General features: G+C 42.1%; 2 protein-coding genes across 39 annotated transcripts in view; one reads left to right on the plus strand and one right to left on the minus strand.

Moving 5' to 3' along the window:
* Nucleotides 1-16,266, minus strand: part of ZNF529 (zinc finger protein 529) — a 52,312-nt gene extending 36,046 nt beyond the window's left edge. For 2 of the 3 annotated variants that reach the window (XM_045378857.2, XM_045378854.2), the window contains exons 1-2: nt 15,844-15,998; nt 11,886-11,970 (exon numbers count right to left, since the gene is read on the minus strand). The gene's annotated coding sequence lies outside the window, so the exon portion shown is untranslated. Of the gene's footprint in view, nt 1-11,885; nt 11,971-15,843; nt 15,999-16,043 lie in introns of those variants that run through there. The other variant, XM_065536506.2, reaches the window with a different exon arrangement.
* The window catches only part of ZNF382 (zinc finger protein 382), a 51,441-nt gene that overhangs the window by 6,560 nt on the left and 19,415 nt on the right, over nt 1-25,466 (plus strand). For 5 of the 36 annotated variants that reach the window (XR_012427507.1, XR_012427506.1, XM_015441413.4 and 2 more), the window contains exons 2-6: nt 6,880-7,051; nt 9,771-9,891; nt 18,259-18,329; nt 20,640-20,766; nt 21,361-21,453. Coding sequence is in view for 23 of the 36 variants with exons in the window: in XM_015441413.4 (XP_015296899.2) it covers nt 9,888-9,891; nt 18,259-18,329; nt 20,640-20,766; nt 21,361-21,453 (295 nt within the window). In the remaining 13 variants the exon portion in view is untranslated. Of the gene's footprint in view, nt 1-6,879; nt 7,052-9,770; nt 9,892-10,647; nt 10,700-10,845; nt 10,935-16,030; nt 16,445-18,258; nt 18,330-20,178; nt 20,213-20,614; nt 20,767-21,360; nt 21,454-25,466 lie in introns of those variants that run through there. The other 31 variants (XM_074023299.1, XM_065536510.2, XM_074023300.1 and 28 more) reach the window with 16 other exon arrangements.

Below are 25,466 nucleotides of genomic sequence, written 5' to 3' on the forward strand. Positions count from 1 at the left end.
TTTTTGAGATGAAGTCTTGCTCTGTCACCCAGGCTGGAGTGCAGTGGCGCAATCTCGGCTCACTGCAACCTCTGCCTCCTGGGTTCAAGCGATTCTCCTGCCTCAGTCTCTGTAGTAGCTGGGATTACTGGCAAGCGTGCCACCACACCTGGCTGATTTTTGTATTTTTAGTAGAGATGGTTTCGCCATTTGGCCAGGCTGGTCTCAAACTCCTGACTTCAAGTGATCTGCCAGCCATGGCCTCCCAAAGTGCTGGGATTATAGGCGTGAGCCACCACACCTGGTCACATGTAGTATTAAGTTGGGTATTTGCGGCTAGATGCAGTGGCTTACGCCTGTAATCCCAACACTTTGGGAGGCCAAGGCGGGTGGATCCCCTAAGATCAGGAGTTCGAGACCAGCCTGACCAGCATAGCAAAACCCTATCTCTACTAAAAATTAGCCAGGCATGGTGGTGGGTGCCTGTAATCCCAGCTACACTGGAGGCTGAGGCAAAGAATTGCTTGAACCCAGGAGGCGGAGGTTGCAGTGAGCTGAGATTGCGCCATTGCACTCCAGCCTGGGAGACAGAGTGAGACTCGTGAGACTCCGTCTCAAAAAAAAAAAACAAAGAAATTCTAAGCTGAAAAAGCTACTTAAAATTGGTCAAGAAAAAGATAATACATTAAGTATAAGAAAGTTGGCATGGCTATAGTAATATCAGATAATAGCCCTCAAAACAAAATATTGCAGGAGATAGGTAACAATCATAAAAGAGCAGGTCATTAGGAATTTGCATATACATTTGTCACTTAACTACAGGGATACATTCTGAGAAATGTGTCATTAGGTGATTGCATCATGCAAGCATCATAGAGTACACTTAACACAAACAGAAATGGGGTAGCCTACTACATACCTGGGTTATATGGTATAGCCTATTGCTCCTAGGCTACAAACCTGTATAGCATATTACTGTATTGAATGCTGTAGGCATTTATAACACAGTGGTATTTGTGTATCTAAACATAGAAAAGGTACAGTAAAAATACTGTATAAATTATTAAAAAATGGCACACCTCTATAAGATACTTGCCATGAATGGAGCTTGCAGGACTGAAGCTCTGGGTGCGTCACTGAATGAGTTGTGTGAGTATGCTAAGGACTAGGACATTACTGTATACTACTGTAGACTTTACAAGCAGTACGCTTAGGCTTCACTAAATTTATTTTTTAAAGTTTTCTTCAATAATAAATTAACCTTAGCTTCCTGTGATATTTTTACATTGTAAACTTACTATTTTTTATCTTTTTGAATTGTAATAACACTTCACTTAAAACACAGACACATTATATAGGAACACAAAAATATTTATGTCCTTACTCTATAGGCTTTTTTCTATTTAAAAAAATTTTTATTTTAAAAATGTTTGTTACTTTTTAAACTTTCTTGTTAAAAACAAAGACACACACACTTTAGCCTGGGCCTACACAGGGTCCAAAGTATCAGTATCACTGTCTTTTACCTCCACATCTTGTCCCACTGAAATGTCGGTCTTCAGGGTTAATAATATGCATGGAGCTGTCGTCTCCTATGAAAACAATGCCTTCTTCTGGATACCTCCTGAAGGACTTGCCTGAGGCAGGTTTTTTGTTTGTTTGTTTGAGACAGAGTCTAGCTCTGTTGCCAAGGCTGGAGTGCAGTGGCACAATCTCACCTCCCAAAGCTGGAGTGCAGTGGCACAATCTCACCTCCACCTCCCAGGTTCACACCATTCTCCTGCCTCAACCTCCCGAGTAGCTGGGACTACAGGTGCCCACCACACCCGACTAATTTTTTGTATTTTTAGTAGAGACAGAGTTTTACCGTGTTGGCCAGGAAGGTCTCTATCTCCTGACCTCATGATCCACCAGCCTCCGCCTCCCAAAGTGCTGGGATTACAAGTGTGAGCCACCACGCCTGGCCACCTGAAGCTGTTTTACAGTTACCTTTTTTTTTTTCTAAATAAGTAGAAGGACGGAGTACAGTCTAAAATAATAATACTAATAGTACAATAAATACATAAACTAGTAACGTAATAATTTATTATTATCACCTATTACATACTATACATAATTGCATGTACTATACTTTTATACAACTGGAAGCACAGTAGGTTTATTTACACCAGCCTCACCACAAACACCTGAGTGATATGTTGCATGAAAACGTCCACAAGTGATAGGAATTTTTCAGCTCCACTGTAATCTTATGGGACCACCATTGTATGTGTCCATCATTGACTAAAATATTGTTACCTGGCACATGGCTGTATGTGTTCATCAGGAATATGTACACTGGTATGAACCTATAATGAGAGTGTTAAATTTCATGAAGCAAAAACTAAAAGAACAAAAGAAATAAACAGATCCACAAGCATAATTGGAAATCCACAATTATATCTCAGTAATTGATAGCATTTGTAGGCAAGAAACTCAGTGGTATATATAATCAGCTCTTCATATATGCACATTCAACCAATGGCAATGCACAAATACTCAGAAAAAACACAATGACAGTAAAAATACAAATTTTAAAATACAGTGTAACGTTTATATAGCATTTACACTGTATTAGGTATTATAAAAAATCTAGAGATGGTTTAAAGTATACAGAAAGATATGTATAGGTTATATGCAAATTGTACACCATTTTATGTAACAAATTTGAGCATCTGCAGGTTTTGGTATCCACAAGGTGTCCTGGAACCAGTCCCCTGTGGATAGCAAGGGACAACTGTACAGAAGATGCGAACCAAACCAGTCAACATGACCTAATTGTTGGTTTACAGAACACTATACTCACAATTGAAAAATTACATTCTTTTCATGTACATGAACAATCCCCACGATAGACCATAGCTGGACCATAAGTCACAATAAACTTCAAAAGATTGCCACGTTACAGGGAATGTGCGTTAGAAACCAGTAATAAGAAACCTATACTGGCCAGGTGCTGTGGCTCACGCCTGTAATCCCAGCACTTTGGGAGGCTGAGGTGGGCGGATCATGAGGTCGGGAGATCAAGACCGTCCTGGCAAACACGGTGAAACCCCGTCTCTACTGAAAAAATACAAAAAATTAGCCGGGCGTGGTGGCAGGCGCCTGTAGTCCCAGCTACTCGGGAGGCTGAGGCAGGAGAATGGCGTGAACCCGGGAGGCGGAGCTTGCAGTGAGCCGAGATCATGCCACTGCACTCCAGCCTGGGCAACAGAGCGAGACTCTTTCTCAAAAAAAAAAAAAAAAAAAGAAATCTATACAATCCCTCAATACATAGAAATTAAATAACACACTTCTAAATCTGCAGATCATTGAATAAGGGGGAAATATTTTGAACTATGAAATTTGACAGCATGTCAAAAATGGAAGGATACAGCTAAAGCAGAGTTGAGAGGAATGTTAAGTACTTAAATTAAGAAAGAAGAAATTCATAGCAGCATTATTCACAATAGCCAAGAAATAGGTACAACCCACATGTCCATCAGTGGATGAGTGGATAAACAAAATGTGATGATATGATTTGGATATTTGTTCCCTCAAAATCTCACGTGGACATGTGACCCCCAATGTTGGAGGTGGCGCTTAGTGGGACGTGTTGGATTATACGGGTGGATCTCATGAATGGCTTGGTGTCCTCCCCATGGATATGAGTTCACCCTATAGCTAGTTGTTTAAAAGAACCTGGCACCTCCTCCCTCTCCCTTTTGTTCCCTCTTGCCATGTGATATGCTAGCTCTCCCTTTGCCCTCTGCCATTTTTGTAAGCTTCCTGAGGCCTCACCAGAAGCAGATGCTGGCACTATGCTTCTTGTACAGCCTGTAGAACCGTAAGCTAAATAAACCATTTTTCTTTATAAATTACCCAGCCTCAGGTATTCCTTTATAGCAGCATAAAACAGACGAATATATGTGGCATACACATACAATGTAGTATTATCCAGCCTTGGAAGGAAATTTTGACATATGCTACAATGTGGCTGAACCATGAGGACATTATTCTAACAAGCCAATCACAAAAAGATAATTACTGGTCTCCTACTTTTTGGCTATTAACGCTATAGTGAGAGAGTCTGTAGGTTTCTTATGGTGGTTGCCAGGGGCTGGAGGCAGGGGGAAAAGGGTAGTTATTATTTGATGGATATAGTTTCACATTTACAGGATGAAAAAGTTGTGGATATTGGTTGTACAGAAATGGGAATATACTTAATGCTACTGAGCTATACACTCAAAAGTAGTTAAGATGGTAAATTTTATGTTACATATATACTTTGCCACAACTTTTAAAAATGAAGAAAGTCTTCAAGAAACTAGAAAAAGAATAACAAACATGCTATATGCTAAACCCAAAGTCGAAAAAAAGAAATAAAGATGGGCATAAATCAATAAAGTAGAAATAGAAAGCAGACCATTAAGAAAATGAACAAAACAAAAAGTTGTTTATTTGAAGGTATTTAAAAAATTGATAAATCCCTAGTAAGCATAACTAATAAAAGAAAACACAAATTACCCATGTCAGGAATAAAAATGAAGATGCCACTACAGATCCTACAGACAGTAAAATGATATGCCAATAATATGAACAATTTTATGCCAATAACTTTGACATCTTAGATGAAATTCATCCATTCCTTTAAAAGCACAGCTTCTCAAAACTCTTGACTCAAGATGAAATAGAAAAACAGAAAGTCTGTATCTAATTTTTTTTTTTTTTTTTTTTTTTGAGACAGGGTCTTACTCTGTCACCCAGACTGGAGTTCATCCAGACTGGAGTCCAGTGGCATGATCATGACTCACTACTAGTATCAAGTGATTGTCCTGTCTCAGCTAACAAGTAGCTGGGACTATAGGTAGGCACCACTATGGCCAACTAATTAAAAAAAAAACTTTAGAGACAGGGTCTCACTTTGTTGTGCAGGCTGGTCTTGAACTCCTGGGCTCAAGAAATCCTCCCACCTTGGCCTCCCAAAGTGCTGAGATTTCAGGCATGTGCCATGAAACGTGGCCTAAAATTTTAATTTTTAATAAGTAAAAATCCCTACATACAGAACCAGCTTCAGCTCCACTGAAACCCCTGCAACTCAGCCAAAAGTAAATGTAACATGGTTTTGAACACTCTCTCAATCCAGGGCACATGAAAAACCCTTAAAAACAAAAACAAAGCATACCTCTGCCCCACTGAGATGAGCTCAAAAATTACAAACAACAAGGAAATAACCATCACAGGCGGGTCAGCAGACTAAATAAATAATAAAGTTGGCATCTATTAAGAACTGCATATTATATGACAATATGAAAGAATATTAAATGTTTTAAATGGAAAAAACTCAGAATGAAAGCACAATACTTAAAAAGAATCAATAGATTTAAAAAATAACCAAAGAGAATTTCTAGAAATAAAAGAGATCTTAAGTATAGAGAACATAACAAGCACAGCTCAAAATTAATGAACTTAAAGATATATCTGAAGAGATTACCTATAATGCAGCACACAGATAAAAAGTGAAAGACAAATGAGAAACTAAGAGACATGGAAGAAAATAAAAGGGCCCCAAGACACATCTAATGAATATCATAAAAGGAGAAAAAGGAGGAGGAGCATCAGTAGAAAAAGTGGTTTAGAACTTTTAATAATTAAAGTCAATTTTAAGTTGAGGAATCAAAATGAGTGTCAAGTAGGATAATGAAAGCCGATCTAACACCTAGACACATCACAGTGATAATGCAGAACAGAAATCTTGAAAAGAAGGGAGGCAAGGAAAGAAAAGAAAAACGGAAAAGACATGCTACCTAAAAGGAAAGATGATTGCACACAGATATCAGAAGACAGGAGAATAATACCTTCGAAGTGATAGAGAAAAAGTAGCAATTAAGAGTGGGGCAAAATAAAGACATTTTCAGACAAAGGTTTTTTTCATAGACTCACTGGAAGAATTTCTAAAGGATTTGAATCAGCAAAAAGAAAAACTCAAAAGACAGAATGAGATAAAATTTTAAATGATGAGCAAGGAATTGGTGAGTATGTTGGGGATTCTGTTTACCAAGTAATGATGATTACTTTTTATGGAATTTCAAAACAAATTAGATCAAAAGCATCAGACAAAAATAGAAAGAGGCGGGATGCGGTAGTTCACACCTGTAATCCCAGCACTTTGGGAGGCCAAGATGGGCAGATCCCTTGAGGTCAGGAGTTGGAGACCAGCCTGGCCAACATGCTGAAACCCCATCTTCACTAAAAATACAAAAATCAGCCAGGTGGGCCGGGTGTGGTGGCTTACGCCTGTAATCCCAGCAGTTTGGGAGGCTGAGGTGGATGGATCACCTGAGGTCAGGAGTTTGAGACCAGCCTGGCCTCAAACCCTGTCTCTACTAATAACACAAAAATTAGCCAGGTGTAGTGGCGTGCACCTGTAATCCCAGCTACTTGGGAGGCTGAGGAAGGATAATCTCTTGAACCCAGGAGGCGGAGATTTCAGTGAGCCGAGATCGTGCCATTGCACTCCAGCTTGGGCACCAAGAGTGAAACTCCGTCTCAAAAAAAAAAAAAACAATCAGCCGTGTGTGGTAGCACGCACCTGTAATCCCAGCTACTCAGGAGGCTAAGGCAAGAGAATCACTTGAACCCAGGAGGTGGAGGTTGCAGTGAACTGAGATCGCCCCACTGCACTCCACCCTGGGTGACAGAGGGAGACTCTGTCTCAAAAAAGAAAGAAAGAAAAAGACAGAGAAAGAGAAAGAACCTAAAGCATTCTAAGGTCTTTTTTATTGCTCAAGAAGGAGATACCAGTTAGTCATTAAGTCAAAGATGCAAGGTTAAGAGTAACTTCCAATAATAAAGCAATACAATATCTTATTTTTAATCCAGTGCAGGGGAAAGGAGAATAAAGAACACTTAATTGATCTCATAAAAATCAAAGCATAAAAGAAGCAGCAAGTATAAGCCTGATTAAAAAGAAAGTAAAGAAGGAGATGGGTCATTGAACTAAGGGGAGGCCTGGTGACAGCTCTTGGAAGATGAAGTCTGACCAGAATAGCACGTAAGTCAATCAGGTTGCTGTGGCCAAAGTGCATGGTCCTTGCCTTTCTGAGTTTGTGGTGGGGAGAAACAACAAACCCAATATTAAACATGGAGGAAATAATTAAAGACTCAGGCCTATCAGTTTCCACTTGCTGCCCTCCCATTACTTCCAGTTTAAAGGTTTACAGGGGCTCATGGATGAGTGGGAAGTTTTTGCGAAGTTTGATACAGAAATGAGCTGCCTCTTGACCAGCAGAGAGCCCCAGATTCATCTTCATGTGGAGTAACTGAGCTGCAGGGCAGTCAGTGTTCCAGAGCTCTGTGCTCAGACAGATCTAGCTACAATCCCCACCTGCACTGTTTTTAGTTGTGTATATCCCTTAATGTTACTGAGCCTCATTCTCTTCTGATGTAAAATGAAGACAGGCATTTCTGCTCTACCCATCTCATCTGTAAATGGAGGGAGTAAGTTTTTATGAAATGAGACAAAGTATATTCAGTGTCAGTGTAGTAAATAAATTAGTGTCTTTCTACCTGTTTCTCACAAAACCGAAATAAAAGCTGGAAAATTGCTTTGTAAACCGTAAGGCACTATGTATACAAAAGAGATTACTATGAATTTTTCTTTTTTTTTTTTTTTTTTTGAGACGGAGTCTCGCTCTGCCACCCAGGCTGGAATGCAGTGGCCGGATCTCAGCTCACTGCAAGTTCTGCCTCCCGGGTTCACGCCATTCTCCTGCCTCAGCCTCCCGAGTAGCTGGGACTACAGGCGCCTGCCACCTCGCCCGGCTAGTTTTTTGTATTTTTTTAGTAGAGGCGGGGTTTCACCGTGTCAGCCAGGATGGTCTCGATCTCCTGACCTCGTGATCCGCCCGTCTCGGCCTCCCAAAGTGCTGGGATTACAGGCTTGAGCCACCGCGCCCGGCCTACTATGAATTTTTCTAAGTGATTAGCTCGTGACTCCTTTCCATACTCCTCAGCAGTGGCCACATTGGGAGGCTGGATTTTGGTGGGATGGAAGGTAATGAGGAGACTGGTTTCTGGCCAGCTCCAGGACTGAATGTGATGGTTAATGATACTTAACATCACCACACAGCTCATTCCCTAGCTGGCTCAGTAACTATGGATATCTAAGCAACATCTTAACATTTATGCTTACATCTTCTAAGCTATGTATGTACTGTTCCTTGATTTACATGCCACATTGATTATTTAAGGGGTTCCAACTGTGGATCATGAGGCAGAAGAGGTGACAGTGAAAGGGCAGGCAATGACAGGAGTGGCAATGACTATAAAACATTATATGCTCTTTATTAACATTTTAACTTCAAAAATTGTTGACTCCATTTTCCATTTCCTTGTAATATGTATTGAGCTTTTCAGTCCTGTTTTGTCATCACGCAAACAAGTAAAATTCTTAAGGATGCAGACCCACCTAATAGGAGTAAAAAGGAATCTTTTTTTTTTTTTTTTTTGAGACGGAGTCTCGCTGTGTCGCCCAGGCTGGAGTGCAATGGCCGGATCTCGGCTCACTGCAAGCTCTGCCTCCCGGGTTTACGCCATTCTCCTGCCTCAGCCTCCCAAGTAGCTGGGACTACAGGCGCCCGCCACCTCGCCCGGCTAGTTTTTTGTATTTTTTAGTAGAGACGGGGTTTCACCGTGTTAGCCAGGATGGTCTCGATCTCCTGACCTCGTGATCCGCCCGTCTCGGCCTCCCAGAGTGCTGGGATTACAGGCTTGAGCCACCGCGCCCGGCCGTAAAAAGGAATCTTTTAAAAATATGGAGGAGATGTGTTCTCTCTATGGAGCTACAGGGGAAAAGACACCACTCTGTGTCATAAAATCTATTTAAAAGAACCTGATATGATAAACTATTGAATTGAGAACACTCAGTGAATATCAGTGTTACTCTCCTGGTCAGTAGAGAGAGAACTCTGATCATCCTGAGCTATTTTCCTGTCTATAATTTGCTTATTTGTATTATTTGTGCAAAGGAGTCTTTAAGACCTCATATTTCAATAGTAATCCTAAATCCTGTTGTTTATGTCATAATTTGCTGCCCTGATAATGCTTAAACTCATCTCTGTTTTTCCAGAAGACATCAGTATGTATAAGGTTTCTATGTGAAGGAAAAAGAGGAGTTTGCAGATTCTGTTTACTCCTATCATGCATAAAAGTATAATAAAATCCCATGACCGGCTGGGTGTGGTGGCTCACGCCTGTAATCCCAACACTTTGGGAGGCTGAGGCAGGTGGATCACTTGAGGTCAGGAGTTTGAGACCAGCCTGGCCAACATGGTAAAACCCCGTCTCTACTAAAAATACAAAAATTAGCCAGGCGTGGTGGCAAGCGCCTGTAATCCCAGCTACTCAGGAGGCTGAGGCAGGAGAATCGCTTGAACCCAGGAGGTGGAGGTTGCAGTGAGCCAAGATCACGCCACTGCACTCCAGCCTGGGTGACAGAGCAAGACTCCATCTCAGGGAAAAAAAAAAAAAAAATCCCATGACCTTCTTAACCATTAGGGAAATGCACAACACAATAATGAGATACTATGAATACTTTACACCTACTACGATGGCTATAATTTTTTTTAAGTGTTGTCAAGGATGTTGAGAAATAAAAACTCTTTTACCCTGCTAGTGGGAATGTAAATGGTCCAGTTGCTGTGAAAATCAATCTAGCAGTTCCTGACATGGTTAAACATCATGTTAGCATAATCTCCAATTCTACTCCTCAGGTCTACCTGACAGAAATGAAAACATTTCCACACTAAAACAAGCACATGAATCTTCACAGCAGCATTATTCACAGTAGCCAAAAAATGGAAACATCCTAAACATCCGTCAGCTGATGAATGGGTAAGCAAGATGTCATATCTTTACCATATCTTAGAATATTATTCAGTCATAAAAAGAAAGTAATAATGATACACGTTACATGGATGAACTTTCAAAACATTATGGTAAGTTAAAGAAGCTAGTCATGAAGGATTTACATACTGCATGACTCCATTTATATGAAATGTCCAGAACAGGAAAATCTGTCAAGAAAAAGCACATTAACGGTTGCCTAGGGCTGGAGGGCATGGGGGTTTGGAAGCGATAGCAAAGGGGAGCTGGATTTCTTTGGGAGACAAATACGATCTAAAATTGTGGTGATGCTTGAGCCCAGGAGTTTGAGACCAGACTTGTCAACATGGTGAAACCCTTTCTCTACTAAAAATACAAAAATTAGCCAGGTGTGGTGGCGTGTGCCTGTAATCCCAGCTACTTGGGAGGCTGAGGCAGGAGAATCACTTGAACCCAGAAGGAGGAAGTTGCAGTGAGCCGAGATCATGCCACTGCACTACAGCCTGGGCGAAAGAGCAAGACTCTGTCTCAAAATAAAATAAAATTGTGAGGATGAATGTATTACTCTGTGAATATACAAAAATCCATTGAATTGTACACTTTAAATGGGTGAATTGTATGTGAATTATGGCTCAATAAAGTGGTTTTAACATGTCTTATGCCTTAAGGGATTACTAGTTTAGTATATGACCTCCGGTAGTAGTTTAATTAAATTCCGAGGGAGATCTCTTGAGCTTGATTCACAGCGTTGTTTTACCCTCCTAGCGTCCACTCCCTGCCGTCTTTGCATAGGAGAACCACAGTCCTGTATTCAAAGGTAAAAGTGGATAAGTACCTCATGATTTGAGGGTGGGTGTGATGGAAAGAGTTGTCATTCACTTGGTCTGCCCTATCCTCTAAGTGTATGTTTGCTCCCCACACCTCTGTCATCCTTGGTCTGAAGTGAGTGCTATTCCACCTTAGGAAAATACTGATGACCCCCAGCACTGTGAAAATCAGAACACTGAATGGCAGGATTCAAAAGGGCCATGACAAATATGAGGGAAATGGAAAAGGAGAATGAGATCCATCTATTGTGGATCAAACTTAACAGACAATGGCAGCAAGAAGTGGGGAGAGAAGAGAAACTTTCTCTGGAGTCTTGCCTATTCTGCGCTTCCAACAATATGCCCCTTCCCCATACCTTGCCCAATGCATCTCTTCATCTATATCCTTTGTAATATCCTTTATATTAAACCAGCGAACATAAGTGTTTCCTTGAGTTCTGTGAGCCACTTCAGCAAATTAATTGAACCCAAAAAGGGAGTTGTGAGAACCCCATCTTTTTTTTTCTTTTTCTTTTTTTTTAAGACAGGATCACGCTTTGTTGCGCAGGCTGGAGTGCAATGGCACAGATCACTGCTCACTGTAACCTTGAATTCCTGGACTCAAGTGATCCTTTCACCCCAACCTCCCAAGTAGCTAGGACTACACAGACTTGTACCTCCATGCCGAGCTAATTTTACTTTTTATTTTCTTGAGACAGGTCTCACGTTGCCCAGGCTGGTCTTGAACTCTTGGCCTCAAGTGATCCTCCAGCCATGAGCCACTGTAAATGTCTGGGAACGCCAACTTGAAGCCCGGTTGGTCAGAAGTTCTAGAGGCCCAGACTTGCAACTGGTGTCTGAAGAGATGCCAGTCTTAGGGACTGAGCCGTCAGCCTGAGGGATCTGATGCTATTTCCAGGCAGATAGTGTCAGAATTAAATTGGAGGATACGCAGTTGGTATCTGCTGCAGAACTGATTGCTTGCTTGCTTGCTGGTAGGGGAAATCCCCACATATCTGGGGGTCACTGAAGTCTTTGGTGTTGACTCTTACTGTGTTTGTTGTTTTCATGTGAGAGCGGAGCAGAAAAGCAAAGAAATGTTTTCCCCTGGTCTGTTTTCCAGACCAGTCTTTACAGAAACACACACACAGCTTCAAACAACATTGCACTTACACAACCCTAAAAGTTAGTAAGTACCTCTTTCAGTTCTGCTCCAAGGACTTCAATGATTTCAGCCTTACTGTAGTCCTGGCCTTGATTTTTAACATCCATCTCTCAGCAACTGGCAAAAAAAAAAAAAAAAAGACAAAAAATATCAGTGAAGATATATGGATTAGCAACCAACTTGATAAAATTAATATTTTGCAAAATAATGCACCCAACAACTGTAAAATACACGTGCTTTTCAAGTGCACATGGTATATTCAAGACAGATCACATATTAGGCCATTAAAAAAGCATTCGTGAATTTCAAAGGATCAAAATCATACACAATGTGTTCTTTGGTGAAATGAAATTAGGAATCACTGACAATGAAGTACCTAGAAAACACACAAATGTTTGGACATTAAACACACTTCTACATAATCCATAGGTTAAAGAAGAAATCAATGGGAAAAAGAAAATAGTTTGAACTAACTGATAGTGAAAATGCACCATATAAAAATTTGTGGGGCTAGGCATGGTGGCTCATACCTAAAATCCCAGCACTTTGAGAAGCCAAGGCAGGTGGATCACCTGAGCTCAGGAGTTTCAGACCAGCCTAGGCAACAGGGTGAAACCTCATATCTACAAAAAATACAAAAATTAACAGGATGCGATGGCATGCAATCACATGCTGTGGTCCCAGCTACGTGGGAGGCTGAGGCAGGAGGATCACTTGAGCCCAGGAAGTCGAGGTTGCAGTGAGCCGTGATCGCACCACTGCACTCCAGCCCAGGTGACAGAGTGAGACTTTGCCTCAAAAATAAGTAAATACCTAAATAAATAAATAAATAAAAAGAAAATTTGTGGAATGGAGTTAAAGTAGAGATTCTGGATTTAAATGCTTATATTAGAAGAGAAGGCCTAGAATAAATAACTACAGGTTCTACTTTAAAAGGCTAGAAAAGAAAAAGCAAAGTAAACTCTCAATATCCAGAAGAAAGGAAATAAGATGAGAGAAAAAAATAAATGAAATATATAATTAGCCAAACTAAAAGCGAATTCTCTGAAAAAAGGAACAAAATTGGTAAAACCTTGGGTGGACATGATGGCTCATGCCTGTAATCCCAGTACTTTGGGAGGCCGAGGTGGGCGGATCATCTAAAGTCAGAAGTTTTTTTTTTTTTTTTTTTTTTTTTTTGAGGCGGAGTCTGGATCTGTTGCCCAGGCTGGAGTGCAGTGACGCAATCTCGGCTCACTGCAAGCTCCACTTCCCGGGTTCACGCCATTCTCCTGCCTCAACATCACGAGTAGCTGGGACTACAGGCGCCCGCCACCGTGCCCGGCTAATTTTTTGTATTTTTAGTAGAGACGGGGTTTCACCGTGGTCTCAATCTCCTGACCTCGTGATCCGCCCGCCTCGGCCTCCCAAAGTGCTGGGATTACAGGCGTGAGCCACCGCACCCAGCCTAAAGTCAGAAGTTTGAAACCAGTCTGGCCAACATGATGAAACCCCATCTCTACTAAAAATAAAAAACTTAGCCAGGCATGGTGGCATGCGCCTGTAGTCCCAGCTACTCTGGAGGCTGAAGGATGAGAATCGCCTGAACCTGGGAGGTGGAGGTTGCAGTAAGCTGAGATAGCGCCACCACACTCCAGACTGGGCAACAGAGCAAGACTCCGTCTCAAAAAAAAAAAAAAAAAGAAAAAAAATTGATAAAAACTTAACTAGAATTATCAACTAAAAAACTGCAAAGACAAATTACTAATATCAGAAATGAAAGATAACTTATCACTAAGGAACATATTAGACATTAGGAGTCTAACAAGATAATTATTATTGGGAGGCCAAGGTGGGCAGATCACAAGGTCAAGAGATCGAGACCATCCTGGCCAGCATGGTAAAACCCCATCTCTACTAAAAATACAAAAATTAGCTGAATGTGGTGGTGCGCGTCTGTAGTCGCAGCTACTCGGGAGGCTGAGGCAGGAGAATCACTTGAACCTGGGAGGCAGAGGTTGCAGGGAGGCAGAGGTTGCAGGGAGCCAAGATCACGCCACTGTACTCCAGCCTGGTGACAGAGTAAGACTCCGTCTCAAAAAAAAAAAAAAAAAAAAAAATTACGATAGACAACTTAATGTCAACAAATTTGAGAATTCAGATGAAATGGACAAAATTCCTTTAAAAAAATACAACTTACTAAAACACACAAGATGAAACAGATATATCAAGGAAATTGAGGCCAGGCACGGTTGGTCACGCCTGTAATCCCAGCACTTTGGGAGGCTGAGGCAGATGGATCACCAGGACAGGAGATCGAGACCATCCTGGCTAACACGGTGAAACCCCGTCTCTACTAAAAAATACAAAAAAAATTAACTGGTCATGGTGGCGGGCGCCTGTAGTCCCAGCTACTTGGGAGGCTGAGGCAGGAGAATGGCATGAACCGGGGAGGCGGAGCTTGCAGTGAGCCGAGATCGTGCCACTGCACTCCAGCCTGGGTGACAGAGCGAGACTACGTCTCAAAAAAAAAAAAAAGGAAATTGAATTTATTACATCAAGAAAAGAAATCTCCAGGCATAGATGATTTTGCCAGATAATTCAACCAGAAATTTAAGGAACAAATAATACCAATCTTATACAGACTTTTTCAGAAAATAGGGAAGGACAGGACAGTTCATATATTTTTAGGCCAGTACTACCCTAATACCAAAACCTGATAAAGATACTACAAGAAAAGAAATGACAGACCAAAAACCTCATGCAAAAATTCTTAAGAAAATGGTAGCAAATTTGGCTGGGCATAGCAGCTCATGCCTATAATCCCAGCACTTTGGGAGGCTAAGGCGGGTGGATCACTTGAAGTCGGGGGTTGGGAGACCAGACTGGCCAATATGGTGAAACCCTGTCTCTACTAAAAATACAAAAAAAAAAAAAAAAAAAGCTGGGCATGGCAGTGGATGCTTATAATCCCAGCTACTTGGGAGGTTGAGGCAGGAGAATCACTTGAACCCAGAAGGCGGAGGTAGCAGTGAGCTGAGATCACACCACTGCACTCCAGCCTGGGCAGCAAGAGTGAAACTCCATCACACACACATCTTTGGAGAAAGGAATCCTACTTTTGGGGCCTCAATATCATATCTTCCCAGGACCTTGCCTTGGGAGCAATTCCAGCTCTAACATCTCCGTATCAAACACAAGGCTGTGCATATCAGTACACAGCCTTGTCCATGTGAAACACAAGGCTGTGCTTTTTCAGTTGGAAACTTCATTCTGGATCTCAAATATCCAGCTTCCCTTTCGATAGCCATTTGACTGCACACTGTGCAATGTGGTTATAAGGTGAAATGACTGAGGCAGTGAAAGAAATCCCAGTACAACAAACTCTTAAGAAATCACGCAACTTAAAATTGGCCCCAACATTGGCAAGGCTGCATGCCACTGTGCATTATGCTTTATGAAAGCGACAGGGGCCATGCTTTAGAACAGAAGGTCTCGGAGTCTTCCACAGACACAGATCGAGCCACACAGCGATTTTGTCCACCTATTCCCGAGACCCAGAACTGCAGAAATCAAACTCTGTAAAGCTGCACCAGGCCAGTTTTGACCACAGTCTCCAGTGGGTCACAACAGCGCTATCACAGGATCACTGATAACAGCACGACACATTCACTGTCACCGCTCAGCGCCGTCATAAAAACGGTCCCGCCCCCACTCGGTCCCGCGGACCCAATAGGGGACAGTCAGGGCTGTCCCGGCTGTGCACCTGCTGTGCACATACCCCGCACCCGTCCCGGGCCCGTCACAGGCGCGCCCACTCACAATCACACCACACATGGACGCAGCCACAGAACCGCATACACACACACAGTCACACAGTCTCCCTCCCCAGCAGGTAACTTGCACACAGGCCTGGGGCTTCTGCCTCCACAAGCCCTCTCCGCGCCCCAGGAACCCGGGTCCCCTGCCGTGAGCTCCTCTCGCATCCAGACCCGGGTCACCTCAACTCACCACACGGAAAACGACCACCAGGTTAACGGAAAAGGGAGCCGGGGTCCTGGGAGAAGCGTAGTCCCCGTCGCAATAGAGTCGGCGTGGGTGCAAATGGAGGGGAGCGCCCGCAGCGAGCACCGCGCGGCGCCTAACGGGCCGCCCCGGAGACTCCTGGGAGCTCAGGCCCACGCGCGAGTGCGCAGGCGCAGACGACTCACCCTGGGCCGGGGGTGAGGCTTGGTGGGTGCCTGGGGTGCTGAGGAGGCCGAGGAGGGCACTGGGAGCTCCGTTCCGGGAGAGCTGTCTAAGGACGCGGAACCGGGTGGGGAGGCCAGGGAGGTAACCAAGAGTCCCAGCCGGGCCTGGTAATTCTGAAGAGGGAACCGAGACCGCGGTATCCAGACGCTCAGATCTGTACGAGCCGGGCCCCGGGCGTGGTCCGTGGGCGTGACCTTGAGGGTGACCCGGAGCGAGCTACGCGAAGGGGGATTTTGCCCGTTCTGATCCCGCGGAAGCGCCATCGCTGGCGGCGGGTCCCTGCGCGGAGCGGGCGCTGAGTGTGCGCGCGCGCGCGAGTTGAATGGGGGTGGCCTCCTGCGCCCAACCTGCTGCATTTTAGGTGCTTGTCTCTCTTTGGGATGTTGTGGCCGATTGTGTGAAAAGTGGACGGAGTAGTGTTGCTGCGCGAGGTTTCCTCTGCGTGTGTCTATTTTTAGATTAGGTGTGAGTCGCATTTGAGACTGTGAGTGTGGAGAATTGAAAGTGATTTGTGGATGTGATTGTGACTTTGCCTGGAATCGTGTTAGCTGCTGTCTGAGGTTGTGAATGACAAGTGGGGCCTGTAGGTTGCTGGTTCTCTGAAGGATGTTTGATTGACTGACTCTGCATGTGTTTGTAACCTACTGTTACTTCTGGTGGTTTTGTGGCCTTGGTGACCTAAATATTTGAATGATTGAGGAACTCTGTTATGACCATGGCTAGTTGGTTATGTAAGATTTGATTATCTGAATGGTAGCCATTAAACCTCCCTCCAAAATTGTAACTAATCAGCAATTTAGCAAATAAAATAGAGATAACAGTATCAGAGGGGAAAAGGTGATTTTCATAATTCCCAGATTCGTTACCTGGAAACACTATATTAACTAAAACCAATATGTTGAAATGAATAGCGTTCCACTGGGGGCCATGCAGGAAAAAAAATTTTTTTTTACCATAGCTACCACTTTTGTTGTTGTTTTTGTTTGTTTGTTTGTTTGTTTTAAGATGGAATCTTGCTCTTTTGCCCAGGCTGAAGTGCAGTGGCGTGATCTCTGCTCACTGCAACCTCTGCCCCTGGAGTTCAAGTGATTCACCTGCCCCAGCTTCCTGAGTAGCTGGGACTACAGGCTTGCGCCACCACACCCAGTTAATTTTTGTATTTTTAGTAGAGATGGGGTTTCACCATGTTGCCCAGGCTGGTCTTGAACTCCTGACCTCAAGTAATCCTCCCCCTCCAGGCCTGCCAAAGTGCTGGGATTACAGGTGTGAGCCACCATGCCTGTCATAACTACCACTTTCAACACTTCTATATGAGTGAGGTTCCCTACTCCCTTAGACATGCTAAGGTAATAAAAAGTATTGGATAGATTCTTAATAAGTCCAGTCTCACTGTAATAATTAAAATTGTTATTTTGCGGGCCTGGCGTGGTGGCTAATACCTGTAATCCCAGCGCTTTGGGATGCCAAGGTGGGCAGATCACCTGAGATTGGGAGATCGAGACCAGCCTGACCAACATGGAGAAACCCCGACTCTACTAAAAATACAAAATTAGCTGGGTGTGGTGGTACATGCCTGTAATCCCAGCTATTCAGGAGGCTGAGGTAAGACAATCGCTTGAACCCGGGAGGTGGAGGTTGTGGTGAGCTGAGATTGTACCATTGCACTCCAGCCTAGGCAACAAGAGTGAAACCCCGTCTCAAAAAAAAAAAAAAAAAAAAATCATTCTCAATACAATATAGACCAGATAAGCACAGATTTAAAAGTTGTCAACTGTCTTCATCAGGGCTTGGGAAGGTATTCTCATCCACTACTGTCAGTGTAAATTGGCAAAAAGTCCAAGAAGAACCATTTGGAAATACACAGTAAACCTGTGTTTAGTGGGAGATGGAAGGCAGAGCTGCAGAGCGAAAAACACAATGTTCCCTCTCTTGAAGTTAAAACAGGTTCCCCAGAATCCTGTCTACTTTACCAACAGACTGGGTTTCTGGTGTTTGTGAGGGAGACTGATTTGTCCGTTTTCCCACTAACTACCATCCTGGACATCTGAAGGGTACGTAGGGTGGACAAGTGCTGAAATAGTGAACATTCATGCAGATTTAACTGAGTTAATTCCGGGAGTTCTGAGTTAAGTATGGTCTTACACATACATGTATCCTCTATCTCTGCTTTCTCAGGACTGTTTCCTTTTCCAAAAGAAGAGCTCAAAAGAGAAGTTTCATCTAGAAATCTCAAAGCCATGTCTCAGGTGAGATGATGTTTCCTCTCTTTCTGGAATAACTTTTTTTCATGGTGTATGAACATGAGCTTCCCTGTCCTTTAACCTTCCCAGATATTGGGATTTTCTTCCGTGAAACTAGTCTTCAGTCAGGGCCAGATTAGGATGAGGCAGGCAAGTGGCATGAGGTGAAATATTTAAGGGGTACCCTCAGGGCTGTGCCTTCCTAAATTTTGCATTCTAGATGCCTCACCTGCCTCATCCTTTATCCAGCCCTGTTCACAATTTCTCCATTCCAACCAGATCAACTTAAGCCTTCCCCAAGCGCACCTTCTAGTTGTACATATTCATTGGGTACATCATTCATCATCTCCTTTCTCAGTCTTCTCACAAACAAACTGCTGAAACAGAAAGGTATTGTCTTGATTTAAATGGGAATATATGGCTTGAATCAATTTAACTTGTCCTGATGCTGATTTGAGATCTAAGTTGTGAGTAGTCATGGAGCAGACATGGAAAAACCTTAATTATCTCTGCTAGCCTAGGTTTTGCAATGATATGTTGGGAGATAGAAGTGGTAGATCCCAGCATTAGTTTCTGGAAAGATGTCCTGCTTTGTGAGGCGTTTAGGGTAGCAATTTGATTGCAGGCTTGTCAAAGAAACAGGTTTTGTGTTCCTCCTCTCTGATCTTCCTGTTTTATTCATGTCTGCTAGCTGATCCTATAAATTGTGGCCTGCCAGTGAAAACCTTTCCAGTATTCTGATGCTGTTAGAGATTTGTTATTTTCTTTTTAGTTTCTTTTAATGTTTTATATGCTGGTGCAGGAGAAGGAAATCCATATGCCAGGCCACTTTTGAAATACTCTATTGTTGATCAAACAGTACTTTGTCCTCTTTTCATATCTTTCAGAAAATTCCTCTTTAGCTCATCCACCAACCTTTACAATATTGGTTTTCGTCAGATGCTAATTGGTTCTCTTCTTCACAGTCCCTTTTTCTCTATGCATAATCATATTCACTCTGAAGGCTACACTTAGTGTGATTCTAGTGACTCTCAAATACCCCTCTCCACTCTAGACCCCTGTCCAGAGTGTCAAAACTATATATCCAACCTCCACTAGCTATCACCACCTGTATGTTCCACAGACACTTAAAGTACACTTCCAAGGTTTACCTCATTACTTCCTTTGGTCCAGCCTACATTTTCTTCTGTTTCCCATTTTCACTTTCTAGTCCCAGCAGCCATGCATTTGCCTATGCAGATAACATGCCTGTATCTTTTCCACTCTACAGCCAATTTACAACCATCTCTGTTGTAATGGTGGTCATGTAGGTGCAGTTGTTCTCCGTCAGTCCGCTGACACTTCCTTAATCTAGAAGACATCTCTAACCATGGTTACTTAATTGTCATTCCCACATAATATACATTAAGCCTTTTCTAGTCTTCAGGAGTATTGCCTCAAAACTTTTATCACGTAACATGTGTGTCCTTATGTTTATTCACGTTCTTTCTGTTCCTTAAAGCAGCAGACCCAAAGTAGGGCATGCATCACAGTAGAATGTACGAGATAGTCTACTGGAAGGAAATAAAATGTTAACAATTTACATTCAAGAGCAGTAATCATTAACAATGTAGATTTTCATAAATGCCTATTGATGGTTTATAAATAGCTACAATGTTGGGAATGTGTTCAGTATATCTTTAAGACCGCTGTTCTGTAGGAAAAAAAAATCTAGTGTCATGTCATAATATCCCCACTGCCTACCTCCATATACCTTTTCCTTCTTAGAGCTCAAAGACTGTTTCCTAACATACTGTGCCTTTTGCTATTTCCTGATTTACTAACTGGTTTTTTTCTCCCCATGAATTTTTAAAAGCTGATGCCCTGTATTCCTACAAAACAAATTCGTTGTGAGTACAAAACTTTTATGTCCTCAGTGAAGCCTCAGAGTACAAAATGAAATTTTTCCTTGTTTTGTGACACTTTACCTTGTACGTATTTCTGTCATTGCATCTGTAAAACCTACTAAGTGCATGTATTTACATGTATGCCCCTCTCTTAGCCTGTAACTTCTCATGAGCAGGGTCAGGGTTTTATTCATTTTGGTCTACCAGGCAACCAGTCACATTCAGGACAAGTAGTGTGATCTCAGTATGTTTAGCATGAGATTATAAGTAAATACAAATGGATGTATTTTCAGAGAGAGAATTTTATACAATATAAAACATAAATAAGGAAACTAGTCTGACCAGTAAACATTGTCAGTACTAGGTCTCCAATATCTAGTTCTCACACATTTCCGATCACTTCAGGATGAACTAGAGTATGCCCTTACAGGGATCAGTGTCATTCAAGGATGTGACTGTGGACTTCACCCAGGAGGAGTGGCAGCAACTAGACCCTGCTCAGAAGGCCCTCTACAGGGATGTGATGTTGGAAAACTATTGCCACTTTGTATCTGTGGGTAAGAAGCACTCCTGAATCTTTCAATGTCATGCATCTCCTTCTAAGAATTCCTGATACATATAGAACTTTGAATTTCAGGGATTAGAGGTAATTTTTTTTTTTTAGTAGAAAGTATTATCTTGCCAGGCGCAGTTGCTCACGCCTGTAATCCCAGCACTTTGGGAGGCCGAGGCAGGTGGATCACTTGAGGCCAGGAGTTCAAGACCAGCCTGGCCAACATGGTGAAACCCTATCTGTACTAAAAAGTACAAAAATTAGCTGGGTGTGGTGGCACATACCTATAATCCCAGCTACTTAGGAGGCTGAGGCACGAGAATTGCTTGAACCTGGGAGACGAGGTGGCAGTGAGTCAAGATTGCACCACTGCACTCCAGCCTGGGTGACAGAGCGAGACTGTCTCAAAAAAAAAAAAAAACAAAAAAGAAAAGAAAAGAAAATATGATTATATCATCACTTGTGTAGTATAAGGTATTAACTTTGGTAAGACATTAATGTATACCTCATTTACTACCTTGAAGTTGTATCTTTATCTTACTTCAATAGTTTTAAAGTCGAAACAGCTTAGACCAAGAGTCTCATTTTCCATCATCAGGGTTTCACATGACTAAGCCTGATATGATCCGCAAGTTGGAACAAGGAGAAGAGCTATGGACACAGAGAATTTTTCCAAGTTACAGCTATCTAGGTGAGTCTATAAATGAAGTCTAGTAAATATTAAATGTCAAGTAGTTGATGCCTTTGAATGTTTTTAGGGATCTATTTTTGTTATTGTGGTAAAATACACATAACATTAAATATACTATCTTAAACTTTTTAAGCATATAGTTCAGTGGCATCAAGTACATTCTCACTGTTGTGCAACCATCACCACCATCCATCTCCAGAACTCATCTTGCAAAAATGAGGCTCTGTACCCATTAATTTCCCACAGCCGGGCGTGGTGGCTCACGCCTGTAATCCCAGCACTTTGGGAGGCCGAAGTGGGCGGATCATGAGGTCAGGAGATTGGGACCATTCTGGCTAACATGGTGAAACCCCGTCTCTACTAAAAATACAAAAAATTAACTGGGCGTGCTGGCGGGCATCTGGAATCCCAGCTACTTGGGAGGCTGAAGCAGGAGAATTGCTTGAACCTGGGAGGCAGAGGTTGCAGTGAGCCAAGATAACACCACTGCACTCCAGCCTGGGTGACAGAGCGAGACTCCATCTCAAAAAAATAAATAAATAAAAATAACTTCCCTTTATCCCTACTCCCTAGCCCTGCCAACCGCCGTTCTACTTACAGTCTCTGTAAATTTGACTACTCTAGGTACCTCTTGTAAGTGGAATCACATAGTGTTTATCCTTTTTCTGACTGGCTTATTTTACTTAACATAATGTCCTCCAGGTTCATCCATTCCTTCCTTTTTAATGCTGATTAATATTCTGTTGTATGTATATACCACATTTTGCTTATTCATTCATACATCAGTGGTCAGTTGGGTTCCTTCCATCTTTTGGCTATTGTGACTATTGCTGCTGTGAACATGGGTGTACAAATATCAGTTTTAGTCCCTGCTTTCAGTTCTTTTGGGTATAGTCTCAGAAGTGGAATTGCTGAATAATGTGGTAATTCTGTGTTTAATATTTAAGGAATCACCATACTGTTTTCTGTAGTAGCTGCATCATTTCACATTCCCACCAACAGTGTACAAGGGTTACAGTTTCTTCACCAGCACTTTTTATTTTCTATATTTTCATAGTAGCCTTCCTATTAGTGATGTATTAAAGACCTGAGACCTGTAAAGTGCCTATATATGGCTGACTTTCATGCCTCTAAAATGTAAATTTTAGGTATGAATATCACCCCCATGTAAATCTTTTCCTTGTTTACCTGTGTTTATGGAAATATTGGCTGCTATTACCTTACCAAGAATCTATTCCATGTTTTATAGGTATAACGTACATGGAGATATAAAGTGTAAAGTTCTGTGAGTTCTGACAGAAGTATAAACCCATGTATCTCACACTCCAATCAAGATAAAAGACAGTTTCATTAACCCATTAAGATCCACCAGGCCTCTTCCAACTCAGTCCCTCCCATTAAGACAATCAGAGTTGTGACGTCTACCAACATAGATTCATTTTGTCTATTGCAAACCTTTTTCATATCTGCTTTCTTTCACTCAGCTTCATGTCTGAGAGATTTATACATGCTTCTGCATGCATAAGTAGTTTGTTAACTGTGAAACAGTTTTCCATTGTATGAATATATCAGTTTATGCATCTCTTGTTGAAAGACATTTGGGGTGTTTTTAGTTTAGGATGTTTTTAGTTTAGGATGTTTTTAGTTTATGCTATAGTCATTCTTGTAAAAATATTTCTGTGGACATACATGTTTATTTTTCTCCAGTAAACACCTAGCAGTGATATTGCTGATTCATAAGGCAGATACATATTTTACTTCTTTAGAAACTACCATTTTAGTTTGGTAGTTTAGTAGCTAAAACTACTATACCACTTTAGACTTTCATCAGCACTGTATGAGAATTTTGATTGCCCCACATTCTTTTCTACATTTTATGTTCATTTTGGCCATTCTGGTCATTTTGGCCATTCTTGTTGTATAACTTTGCAGTTTTTTTTTTTTTTTTGAGACAGAGTTTCGCTCTGTTGTCTGGGCTGGAGTGCCATGGCGCAGTCTCAGCTCATTGCAATCTCCGCCTCCTGAGTTCAAGCAATTCTCCTGCCTCAGCCTCCTAAGTAGCTGGGATTACTGGCGTGTGCCACCATGCCCAGCTAATTTTTGTATTTTTAGTAGAGACGGGGTTTCACCATGTTGATCAGGCTGGTCTCAAACTGCTGACCTCGTGATCCGCCCGCCTTAGCCTCCTAAAGTGCTGGGATTACAGGCGTGAGCCAGCACACCCGGCCAACTTCGCAGTTTTAATTTAGATTTATCTTACGGCTAATAATATTGAAAACCTTTTCACGTGCTTTTTATATTAGAGGCATCTGTTCAAGTGTTTTGTTTGTTTGTTCATTTGTTTGTTTCTTTGGTGTTGAGATGGAGTCTCACTCTGTCGCCCAGGCTGGAGTGCAGTAGCGCAATCTTGGCTCACTGCAACCTCTGCTTCCTGGGTTCAAGTAATTCTCCTGCCTCAGCCTCCCAATTTGCTGGGATTACAAATGTGCACCACCACACTGGGTACTTTTTTGTATTTTTAGTAGAGATGGGGTTTCATGATATTGGCCAGGCTGGTCTCAAACTCCTGACCTTGCCATCCGCCCACCTTGGCCTCCCAAAGTGCTGGGATTACAGGCGTGAGCTACCATGCCCAGCCCTGTTCAAGTGTTTTATCCATTTTTTATTTAAGTAGTATCTATTTTTGCTTGAGTAGTAGGAATTGTTTACATATTGTGGATAGACATCTTTTGTTCAATGTACGTATTACGAATATTTTCCCTAGTCTATGACTTGTGTATTCATTTTAATTGTGTCTTTTGAGGAATAGAAGTTTTTAACTTTGGTGAATTTCAGTTAATCATTGTTTCTTTTATAATTAATTAATTATTTGACCTCTCAAACAAATATTTGTCTTTTTCTAAGTATAGTGAGGATAGTTCTCTTTTCTAGGTATGGTGAGGATAGTGCTCTGTATTTTCTGTGTATATTTTGCTTTTTTTTGAGACAGTATTCTGCTCTTGTTGCCTAGGCTAGAGTGCAATGGCACAATCTCAGCTCACCGCAACCTCCGCCTCCCGGGTTCAAGCGATTCTCCTGCCTCAGCCTCCCAAGTAGCTGGAATTATAGGCATCCACCACCACGCCCCACTAATTCTGTATTTTTAGTAGAGGCGGGTTTCTCCTTGTTGGTCAGGCTGGTCTCGAACTCCCAGCCTTAGGTCATCTGCCTGTCCCAAAGTGCTGGGATTACAGGTGTGAGCCACTGCACCTGGCTGTATATTTTGCTTTTTATGATTAGTTCTGTGATGGATCTCATGTTTTTTTTATGATGTGAAGTAGGGTTCGAGAGTCTATTCTTCTATATGGTTATCAATTTGTTCCATCAGTATTTGTTGCCTGAATTACTCTGATGATCATAGAGAAAATTGATCACATTTGTGTCAGTCTATTTTTGGACAATCTGTTGTTTCTTTGGACATATTTTAAGTCACATTGACAATACCACCTGGTCTTTGATTATTGTAACTTTATAAGAAGTCTAGAAGTCAGTTAGAGTAAGTCTTCTAACTTTGTGCTTTTTAAAAACTTTTAGGGCCAGGCATAGTGGCTCATGCCTGTAACCCCAGCACTTTGGGAGGCCGAGGCGGGCAGATCACCTGAGGTCAGGAGTTCAAGACCAGCCTGGCCAACATGGTGAAACCCCATCTCTACTAAAAATACAAAAATTAGCCAGGTATGGTGCACACGCCTGTGGTCCCAGCTACTCGGGAGGTTGAGGCAGGAGAATTGCTTGAACCTGGGAGGCACAGATTGCAGTGAGCCAAAACTGTGCCATTGCACTCTAGCCGGGCAACAGAGTGAGACTCTATCTCAAAAAAAAGCAAGCAAACAAACGAAAACAACTTTTAGCTATTCTAGGTCATTTTCTTCTCAATTTCATTTTGGAATCAACTTCTTGATTTCTTTAGATAAACGTGCTAGGTTTTTTATTAGTGAGAACTAATGTCTTAGCAATATTGAGTTCTGTGGTTC

This window comes from Macaca fascicularis, chromosome 19 (genome assembly GCF_037993035.2).
Source record: "Macaca fascicularis isolate 582-1 chromosome 19, T2T-MFA8v1.1".
Lineage (NCBI taxonomy): Eukaryota > Metazoa > Chordata > Mammalia > Primates > Cercopithecidae > Macaca > Macaca fascicularis.